Source organism: Nerophis ophidion, unplaced genomic scaffold (genome assembly GCF_033978795.1).
Source record: "Nerophis ophidion isolate RoL-2023_Sa unplaced genomic scaffold, RoL_Noph_v1.0 HiC_scaffold_81, whole genome shotgun sequence".
NCBI lineage: Eukaryota > Metazoa > Chordata > Actinopteri > Syngnathiformes > Syngnathidae > Nerophis > Nerophis ophidion.
The window spans coordinates 336,310-348,053 of record NW_026907003.1 but is presented as its reverse complement, the minus strand read 5'-3'; the positions used below and the strand labels follow the sequence as shown (position 1 = coordinate 348,053).

General features: G+C 38.5%; 1 protein-coding gene across 6 annotated transcripts in view; it reads left to right on the top strand.

Annotated features, from left to right (window-relative positions):
• Positions 1-3,233: 3,233 nt before the first annotated feature.
• Positions 3,234-11,744, top strand: part of LOC133547244 (gastrula zinc finger protein XlCGF17.1-like) — a 183,889-nt gene continuing 175,378 nt past the window's right edge. Inside the window, exons 1-3 of one of the 6 annotated variants that reach the window (XR_009805400.1) lie at positions 3,234-3,313; positions 3,563-3,672; positions 9,212-11,236. Coding sequence is in view for 2 of the 6 variants with exons in the window: in XM_061893009.1 (XP_061748993.1) it covers positions 3,549-3,672; positions 9,212-10,371 (1,284 nt within the window). In the remaining 4 variants the exon portion in view is untranslated. Of the gene's footprint in view, positions 3,673-9,211; positions 11,237-11,744 lie in introns of those variants that run through there. The other 5 variants (XR_009805399.1, XM_061893012.1, XM_061893011.1 and 2 more) reach the window with 5 other exon arrangements.

The window sequence follows — 11,744 nt, the reverse complement described above, 5'->3', positions numbered from 1 at the left end:
TTTGATTTTCTCATTGTTAAAGAGAGGACATTTTTATTTTCACTTTGGGTTTTTTTTCACACATTTTCTTCCTATGTATTTTTATTGATGTTATTATCCAATTAAAAGTATGAATGAATAAAATATTTAACAAAATGTGGACTCTAGTAGATTAGCAGCATTGTTACATCATGGATGTTAACTACAGCAAAACATAAACAAAGAAGAAAAAGGCTGAAGTTAGCAACACATCACTGAACTTTAGAGCCATCTTGAGTGGAGTTGCTTGTTTTTATTGCTGCATTTGTACTTATTTCACCTCACATCTTCACTTTCAACTCTAAAGTCTTCTTCAAATATATTGTTCTGGGCTTCTAAGATTGATTACTATGTGTGTGTAGTCTGTGGAAAGGGTTGTTGTCCCTTGTGGATCCATTTGTTCACTTGCACAGATACATCATCATCATCATCATCATCATTATCAAAATACAGATTTAAGTACTGTATTAGAGTGCCTCTTGTAGTACTCCAACTCGCCACACTGAGAAGTGGGGGCGATCCTGAGCTAGCAGATGAATGTTGCTATCCTGTTTTATCAGCGAGGAAGACAGCATTTGTGTTTACTTTTTTGTCAGATCCAAGTTGTATTGCTCTGCTGAATAAATGAATCACTATGGCTGCCAATATGGAGGATTATATATATATATATATATATATATATATATATTTATATTTATATTTAAAGGCCTACTGAAATTAGATTTTCTTATCCAAACGATGTGTCATACTTGATCATTTCGCGATATTGCCATATTTTTGCTGAAAGGATTTAGTAGAGAACATCCACGATAAGCTTCGCAACTTTTGCTTGCTAACAGAAAAGCCTTGCCACTACCGGAAGTCGCAGACGATGACGTCACATGTTGATGGCTCCTCACATCCTCACATTGATTTTAATGGGAGCCTCCAACAAAAACAGCTATTCGGACCGAGAAAATGAAAATTTCCCCATTAGTTTGAGCGAGGATGAAAGGTTCGTGTTTGAGGATATTGATAGCGACGGACAAGAAAAAAAAAAAAAGTTTAAAAAAAAAACGCGATTGCATTGGGACGGATTCAGATGTTTTTAAACACATGTACTTGGATAATTCTGGGAAATCCCTTATCTTTCTATTGTGTTGCTAGTGTTTTAGTGAGTTTAACAGTACCTGATAGTCAGATGTGTGTGTTCACGGGTGTGTTGACGTCAGTGTCTCAGGGAAGTCGACGGCTGCTTTATGGGCGGCACAAGCTGACCTAAGAAGAGACTTTTTACCACAATTTTCTCACCGAAACCTGCTGGTTGACATTCGGTCGGGATCCATGTTCGCTGTGATCCATAGTAAAGTTTCACCTCTGTGAATTTTAAACAAGGAATCACCGTGTGTTTGTGTGGCTAAAGGCTAAAGCTTCCCAACTCCATCTTTCTACTTTGACTTCTCCAATATCAATTGAACAAATTGCAAAAGATTCAACAACACAGTTCTCCAAAATACTGTGTAATTATGCGATTAAAGCAGACGACTTTTAGCTGTGTGTGTGTGCAGCGCTCATATTTCCTAACAGTCTGTGACGTCAAGCGTACACGTCATCATTACGCGACGTTTTCAAGAAAAAACACCCGGGAAATTTAAATTGCAATTTAGTAAACTAAAAAGGCTGTATTAGCATGTGTTGCAATGTTAATATTTCATCATTGATATATAAACTATCAGACTGCGTGGTGGCTAGTAGTGGCTTTCAGTAGGTCTTTAGGTCGGGGTCTGATCATGACTAGTCATTGATATCGACACCAACATCGCCCCCTTGTGGTGGAAAATTATAACAGTCATAACTTCCTTCCACATGCTCCAATCTTCCTGATTTGTTTTATGGTGGGTGAAGATCATTGTCATTCTACATCCTGTACGCAAATTCAAAATGACATTTTTCATACTCGGCACATTTTCTAACAGAATCTTGTTAATATGCTCAATAAGGTTCTATTCAAATGTAATACAAGTAATACGTAAGACTTTATTTGCACACTTAAGGAGATAAGTTTCCAGGTAAAAAAGATTAATTGTTTATCAATTTATTTACCATGAATTAATTTAGATCCAGAACACACATTGTTATATATCTTATTACATTATAATGATTATTATAATTGAATGTAAGTTTGTGTAAAATATTTTCACACAACAAAGTGTGAATACATGTTATAAAGTGTGGGGTTGAGTTATAATTGATATAATACAATTAGGTATGGCAAATGCATTTTGTTTACTTGCCAACTATTCAAATTATATTTAATATACATATGTATATAATGTCATGTAATATGAATTCAACATTATTTATGTTAAAATAAGACTTTATTTGCTAGCCAGTTCTACTTCTGAGTATTTATTTATTTTGTTATTGAACAATTAAACACACATAAACAATGTTTAGACACATTAAGGTACTTTCAATACAATATGAGTCAATGTTTTTTCAATATTTTACAATATAAAAAACATCACATTAAATCCAATCCTCTTACAAACAAAACCTGTTAAAGAAAGTAAAAGTAAATATGAGAGACCATTCGAATAAGATTAAAATAAAATATATATAAATAAATGATAAACTTAAACTATTTCAGTAAATATAATAAAGGCTTTTTCTATTTTGTACAATCTTCCAAGATTGAATTAATAAATTCAAATCATTAACACAATGATAGAATTTGAATTTCACTTTAAGAAAGAGACTTTTGTGTATGAGAGCAAATATTTCACACTTTTTAAAAATTGATATAAATTCACGACACGATCGGTCCACGCATGCTCGAAGATTACGTCACTTCCTGCATTTACAATTTGTTTTATGTCAGAGTTCGTGCGACATCACGTTCTGTGATATTTGAATGTTTTATTAATGTTTTGTAGGAAAATAGATTATCTAGGAGAAAAAGGGAACCACAATAAAAACACGTGGAATCAGGCAGTAATATCGCTACAATTTCTAACACTTTCACTCTTGTCATTGCAATGAATGTCGCACGGGGGCGCCACTGAACCCCAACATTAAAGCTTTGTTTGATATACTTTGAATTTATTTTTGAAAAAAAAGACATTCTTTTATTTCACAATTTTATTCAAACAAATATTACAGGTTATAAAAGCATGGTAACAGTGACAGCAGGCAATATCTTATATAGAGCTACCTCTTCCACCGCTCAGCTGTGACGTCATTCCCAGCTTCCGGTGTAAACGGAAGACAGCAGAACAGGAGGAGAAGGAGAAAGAAGTGTGCAGGACGCTAATAAGTCAGTTTTATTTGTTATCCAGTTTGAAATATACATCTGTGATTCATTATTTAAGGATAAAGTGGTCTGGATGCGCTAGAAGCACTGTGCCGCTTCTCGTGCTATCTTTGCTTGTTAGTTAGCTTAGCTGGCTATTTAGCTTAGCTTGTTAGCTGCTAACAGAAGACACAGAAGTTATCAACACATCGCTAAGTAGAGATCAAGTGTGAGAGTAAAGTGTTGTGATTGTGTGAAAATGTGCCACAGAAGGATAGCAAAGTATGAGGAGGAACTTTGTCCAACAAAAGAGGAGAAGGAGCGACAACATCAACTACTGGACGCTGTTTTCAAGAAACATCAAGTTGTGTTACACAGAACAGGTTTGTTGACTTCTTACTCTCACATCTTTACTAACTTTATATTTGATGAATAACACTATGCTTAATATATTGTGTATAAGAAGTTGTGTTGTCTTGTGAGGATGATGCATTCCGTCTGCTACTTGCAACGTGGTCTTGCAACCACGTGGTTGTCTGTGTTCTGTGGAATGTAACTACTAAAGATGAGTTACACATCCCAGTCCATTTGTACTACAAACTGTCAGTGGTGGAACAAGTCAGAGATGTGCTGTGGACGAGCTCCATGACATGGCCCCTAAACCCAAATAATAAAGGTAATTCTACCATCATTTTACAACACACACATGCCTTTCTGGGTTTTCTACCAACAATCTCTAAGCAGGTTTTAAAACGTTTGCCAGCCATTTTTGCTGAAATTTTTATTTTCCCGACATTTACTTATTTTCTCACGTTCACCACAGCATCAGCCCGTTCACAGGATGTAGAACAATTATCGAAGGAGATCTGATTTTTTTTAATTTTGCCTGTCATTCACAATCCATATGTAAGACAATAACATGTTTTTATTTTGTATGCATTCTAAGTCCTAAACAAACATTAGCACAATCTTGACTATCCTAATTCTAACAATGGAGTCAATGAGAGCGCCTCTATTCCGCTCACTAATAAGAATTAGTTGATCAATATAATATACCCAGAAGTCATTTTTTTAAATGCTATCTCTTTAAAACATGCTGTAAAAATGCATATCCTCTGGAAATATGTCTTATAATAGCCACAAACTGGAGGATACATTTTAATTAGGACACATTTTAAATAAATAGTGTAAAGGTTTTATGGAATTTTCCAGCGTGTACCCCGCCTTCCGCCCACCTGTGAGTCCAAAAGGGACAAGTGGTAGAACATTGATGGATGGATGGGACATTATAGACAGGGCTCAAATTTTTACTTTTTAAGGTCAAGACAAGTGTTGCCTTAAAGGAGGGTTCATATTTTAGGGCACCAAGGCAAATGCTATTTTATTTCCAGTTTGTTTATTAAATGCAGAATCGCTCACATTTATTTTGTGCAATAAATCTTTATACAATTTTGACCCGTACTTTGGGTCAAAGCATAATAATTGTGTAAATGCATCAATAAGTTCATTACGCTTGTTTAAGGTGCTTTTTTTAAAAAAACCTTTATTTTGTTAGCGCAGTCAGACCTATTATTGTGAAGGGGAAGTGTGTTGCTGTTCTCAGAACGATGTGTGTTGGCGACACTTGCGACTGCTGTCCTGTTTCTACATTATTCCAACATTGATGATGTCGTTCACAACAACACAAGCAGATGAGATGTGTTGTGCATTTATGGATTTTCCCTGCTAGCTTTAGCTTCGTAGTTTAGTCGCTATTTCGAATGACCGCGTGTTTAAAGGATGAATGAGTGGTCCAGAACACATTATTTTCCGGGGGCAGCAGCCTAAGCAGTGAAGCCCAGACTTCCCTCTTCCCAGCCACTTCATCCAACTCCTCCCGGGGGATCCGGAGGCATTCCCAGGCCAGCCGGGAGACATAGTCTTTCCAAAGTGTCCTGGGTCTTCCCCGTGACATCCTACCGAGTGAGGCGTTTGGGTGGCATCCTGACCAGATGGCCAAACCACCTCATCTGGCTCCTCTCCATGTGGAGGAGCAGCGGCTTTACTTTGAGTTATAAATGATAGATGGGTTGTACTTGTATAGCGCTTTTCTACCTTCAAGGTACTCAAAGCGCTTTGACACTACTTCCACATTTACCCATTCACACACACATTCACACACTGATGGAGGGAGCTGCCATGCAAGACGATAAGCAGCACCCATCAGGAGCAAGGGTGAAGTGTCTTGCTCGGGACACAACGGACGTGACGAGGTTGGTACTATGTGGGGATTGAACCAGGGACCTTGGGTTGCGCATGGCCACTCTTCCACTGTGCCACGCCGTCCCTCCTAGGTGACAGAGCTTCTCGCCCTATCTCTAAGGGAGAGCCCCGGCACCCGGCGAAAGAAGCTAATTTTGGCCGCTTGTACCCGAGATCTTGTCTTAACCCAAAGCTCATGACCATAAGTGAGGATGGACCGTAGAGTGACCAATAAAGAGAGTTTTGCCTTCCGGCTCAGCACCTTCTTCATCACAACGGATCGATACAGCGTCCGCATTACTGAAAACGCCGCACCGATTCGCCTGTCGATCTCACGATGCACTCTTCCCTCACTCGTGGACAAGTCTCATAGGTACTTGAACTCCTCCACTTGGGGGAAGATCTCCTCCCCAACCCGGAGATGGCACTCCACCCTTTTCCGGGCGAGAACTATGGACTTGGAGGTGCTGATTCCCATCCCAGTCGCTTCACACTCTGCTGCAAACCGATCCAGTGAGAGCTGAAGATCTTGGCCAGATGAAGCCATCAGGACCACATCATCTGCAAAAAGCAGAGACCTAATCCTGCTGTCACCAAACCAGATCCCCTCAACGCCCTGACTGCGCCTACAAATTATATCCATAAAAGTTACGAACAGAATCGGTAACAAAGGGCAGCCTTGGCGGAGTCCAACCCTCACTGGAAACGGGTCCGACTTACTGCCCGCAATGCGGACCAAGCTCTGACACTGATCGTAGTGGGAGCGGACCGCCACAATAAGACAGTCCCATACACCATACTCTCTGAGCACTCCCCACAGGACTTCCCGAGGGACACGGTCGAATGCCTTCTCCAAGCCCACAAAGCACATGTAGACTGGTTGGGCAAACTCCCATGCACCCTCAAGAACCCTGCCCAGAGTATAGAGCTGGTCCACAGTTCCACGACCAGGACGAAAACCACACTCTTCCTCCTGAATCCGAGGTTCGACTATCTGGCCTAGGCTCCTCTCCAGTACACCTGAATAGACCTTACCGGCAAGGCATTATTTTCCCTGACAAATGTTGCTTCTCCTAAGAATGACATATTGCTCTTACATTGATGTCAATTTCCCTGATATTGTGCAATGAAAAGCAGATTTTGTTATATCAGCCAATTCTGTGACACCGGAAGTCATTGTTGAAATAATATGCTTTATTTTTTGTTGAGTTCAGTGATTATTGATTGGATTATTACTTTGGGAAGGTCAGAGAAGAAGAGTTGTGGTCTTGTGAGAATTTTCTCATAGGTCACCTGCTAATGTTAGCCAAGTTAGCTGCTCATGTGTGTTGGAGTGGAGACGGCTGAGGGGAGTCGTGTATGAAACAAGCTCAGCTTCCTCATGAACATGACATGATGATGTCACATAAGGACTACACGCCTACACTCACACAAGAATGGCAACGTTTGGGCCCCCAGACCCGCTTTATTTTTGTCCTATTGAGGCAGCGCTTTTTTACGCTTTCAGACCAAACGAACAAAAGAAGACCTTTTGTATGCAGTTTGAGAGCCGCAACGGAGAAAATAAACACACAGTGTATCCATGACTGCAAAGTTCATTGAGCGTTTGTGTGATTGATTGACTAATGTTTTAATACCTCTGGACATTGACTTGAAATATTTCTATCCATCACACAAACATGCTTGTGGGGGAGTTTTCTGTGTCTACGTACCTTCCACACATGCGTACACCCACCTGAGTGACATTTGTCCAAGTGGCACCATCCCCACATTTTTCAACCTATTCAAACCATTCCAACATCAACACATTCCACTCATCCTGGACATTCAAACTAACACTTTCCCACGTTCCAAACCAAATTCCGGTTTTCCTGGAAATTTAAACTCTTCAACATTTAAACCATTCCAACATTCAAACTATTCTTACATTCATACTACATTCTGTCAGCATTTCAGTTCAATTTCAGCATTGCAGCATTCACACACAATTCCTTGAACAATTGCCTCATCTACTTATTATTATTATTATTATTATTATTATTAAATGTAGCTTACCATATTGCTGAAAATTTTAACTTCCCCTTGGGGATTAAATAAAGTACCGTATTTCCTTGAATTTCCGTCGGGGTGATAATTATTTTAAAACCTCTTCTCACACCGTCGTTTACCAAAGGCATGCGGTAAAGGCAAGCATGCGCTAATTATTTTAAAACCTCTTCTCACTCCGGCATTTAAAGAAGGCATGCGGTGAAACTAGTCCTGCGCTTAAAAATTTGAGTGTGATGTAAGGATGCCATCATGAAAATCACATTTAATAAAAAAAAACGTTATTATGGTCTTACCTTTACTTATAAATGAAGTCCATGCGCAGTTCCTTCTGATCAAAAGCATCGATAACTTGTTTATAGAAGTCTTCCTTTCTTCAGTTTTAAAAGTTTCTCTGTCTCGATGGAGATTTTCCTTTATTACCTCCTGCTTTGATTGAAAGTCCAGTTTAGAAAACTGTTTTATTTTAGATATGTAATCCTCCATGTTAAAAGTGCAAGCGAGAGGAAAAAATAAACACACGCTGCTCACTCTTGCTGCTTGTTGTCACTTCTTCTGCAGCCGAGTAGTCGCAAGAAGGATCACTAGCGCCCTCTACCACCAGGAGGCGGGAGTCATTTAATGACTCATATTTGACACACGCAGCACGCTGCTTACTGTTCTTTTTAGCATATTCAATAGCTTGGACCTTAAATCCTATTGAATAGCTCTTAATCGTCTTCCCTTTATGCGATTTCAAATTATTGAAATCATTCTCCTCCATTTTGAAAATGATGACAGGTGAAGTGTCACTCGTGACGTGACGAGTTTGACCCGGCGGAAATTCTAGGCATATGCTAATTATTTGGCGAAACGAGTTTGACTCGGCGTTAATCCTGAGCCGGCGGTAATGCTAAGCACGCGCTAAATAGTTTGCGAAACAAGTTTGACCCGGCAATAATTCTAGGCAGGTGCATACTATATACCCGTGAACTGATTTTGATTGAATGTGTGGACTGCAAGAATGATGCCTTCTCAGTTCTCACTCTTAACACAATTTGAGTGTCTAGAAATGCAGTAAATTAATATAATCCATTATTAATAATGTAATCAAGTTATCTTTTGATGGTGTAGTCAGTAATCTGATTACTTCTTCCCAGTTTAACTGTGGTGACACTATCTAAATGAAAGTAAAACAGATGTCATCTTTCTTGGCCAACATGTTGACTGTGTTCATGCTTCTTTTATAACAGACATGTCTCTAAAGATGAATGTGAAACTCACAGTAAATATTGTCCACCAGCAGGGGGAGCTCATCACTAGTACTACTGCGTGGAGGCTGGCATGTGGTACATTATTTCCTGTGTGTGTATGACTTATTCAGAGGGAGAACAGCACACTTTCACGTATGGCGTCTACCATTAAGGATTGCAGGAATTACTTTTAGGATGTTTTTATATGAATAAGGTGGATTGAACGTTGGCCTGGAAAGGCATTCCCCTGAAGGTCTTTTTATGTGTCAGCTGGAAGTACCCTGACTGCTGTGAGGGGAAACTGATGAGATTGTGAGATCATATGTTGGTGCAGGACAATGTCTCATGTGACTGAGTAAAGCTGGACTTTTCTGAAGAATGTTTGTTTTCTCCTGTCCCGTAGACATCGATGAAGAACATCTTCCTCATGAGGAGGAGGAGGAACCACAGTCCCCCCACATACACGAGGAAGAAAAGGTACCACATTCCCAACACATCAAAGAAAAAGGAGAGGAGTCAAAGCCCCCCCACATTAAAGAGGAAGACGAGACGCCACAGACCCATAATGTTAAACTGACCCTTCACATCAAAGGGCAAGCGGAGGACCCACTCATCTTACACATCAAAAAGGAAGAGGAGGACCTACTGACCCCTTACTTTAAGGAGCAAAAGAACCAGCTGATCCCTCACATTAAAAGGAAAGAGGAAGAAGAGGACCAAGAGCCGCCGCACATTAAAGAGGAAGAGGAGGAAGAGGGCATCAGTCAGCCTAAATGGTTGGAGGAGTTCCCAGTGACTGGTGTCCCTGTGAAGAGTGAAGATGATGAGGTGAAAGGTGAAAGTGAGGAGAGGGGAGGGGGGGAGCCTCCAAGCAGCAGCTCAACACAACACATGACAACAGAAGCTGATGGAGACCACTGTGGAGGATCACAAGCAGACAAGCTCTTAGCTCCACTATCAGATAGTGAGGACACAACGTCACACTCTCCTGACACTGATGATGAAGACTCTAAAGATGATAAGACATGTCACACTGACAACACTCACTTCACATCTTCTCACTCTCACAAAACCTTTAAATATCCTAGTCTTCTGAAAAGACACATGAGAACACACACTGGAGAAAAACCTTTTTCTTGTTCACTCTGTAGTAAAGGTTTTACACAAAGTATCCATTTGAAAATACACATGAGAACACACACTGGTGAAAAACATTTTTCCTGTTTAATCTGTGGTAAAGGTTTTACAGAAAGTCAGAGTTTGAAAGTACACATGAGAAGACACACTGGTGAAAAACCTTTTGTTTGTTCAATCTGTGGTAAAGGTTTTACTAGCAGTCAATGTTTGAAAAGACACACAAGAACACACACTGGTGAAAAACCTTTTCCCTGTTCAATTTGTGGTAAAAGTTTTAGAGAAAGTCGCAATTTGAAAGTACACACGAGAACACACGCTGGTGAAAAACCTTTTCCCTGTTCAATTTGTGGTAAAAGTTTTATAGAAAGTCAGAATTTGAAAAGACACATGAGAACACACACTGGTGAAAAATCACATTCCTGTTGAATCTGCAACAGAAGCTTTTGTGACCGATCAAGCCTTGTAAGACACACGAGAAGACACCCAGGAGAGAAAGTGTTGAGTTGCAGTGTGTGTGGTGAAAGATTGTCTTCTAAGTACCAGTGTAAGAAACACAAGTGTGCTGGTGAGAACAGCAGCAGCAAATGAAACTGCAGGATTTGAAATAAACTGTCCAGACTTTCATTTTGACTTTCTAACAACATCAGCACATATAACATGTGTGACATTGTTGTTTGTCTAACAATATGTTTTATATGCTTCTACATTTATAGATTAGATATTTTATATTAGTGCTTTTTTCAGTCAAGCACATACATTAATATGCAATATTGTGTACTCTTATTATAAAATGGACAGAACAATTTAAGTAAAAAGGTGGGAGTAAACAGTACGGGAAATATTTTACATGCAATAAACATTTTATGTGTGTGTGTGTATATATATTCTGTATATTCAACATATAATTTTAGACTTATTCATATGAAATATGAAATTATTACATATTTGTATTTGTAATTGTTAATAATCCCATAGATTATCACCTTTATATGATATACATATGTACTGGTTCACATCTGAAACATCTTCTGGACCACTTCAGGAAGCATATTATTAATTATTTTATACATCGTTTAAACAATACAATTTTAAAATGTGTGACTTTTTGAATCATCTGTTGGGTCTCTTTAATCTATTTTATTCATTGTATTTTTTACTCTGTATTATGATGATTGTGTTGTGATTGTTATATATGTATGTCCCCAGACCTTTATGCAGTATAAAAGTGAGAGAAAATGGCAGATTTATTTGTGGAAGGATGGCTAAGTTTTTACATTTGTGGATATATTAAATAAATTAAGTATTGTGTTTTAAATGTTTTTTAGGTTTTTTGCTTTATTTTAACATCCCCAAAACATCAATATCAGTCAAAGTTTGGAGTGTCAGGCAAAAGCCAATATTGTACATCATCCCACTTTGCATACATTCATAAAATAAACTGTTTATTTTGTTTCCCTATCACAAAAACGAACAAGTGTTGTCTTCAATTGCAAAAGAACATTGTAAAAATAATTTCAAGTGGTTAATTCCGTTTTTTTTTTTCTTAAATTAACTCCTTTGCCTTAGGAAGCATGCAAACTTTCAAGTTATGAGTATTTTTTGTTCCAGAGAAAATACAGTAAAACAGAAATAGTAAATAATTTAAAAAGATAATATGCAGCAAGTAGAATATTTTTAAAGAAAAAGCCTTTATCAATTTTGTAATATTTTTTTATTCACAGGTCGTACTTAATAAAATCTTCAAATATTGAAATATTTTGTATCACTCAATAAGTGCATCAGCGACCAAATGCCTTTTT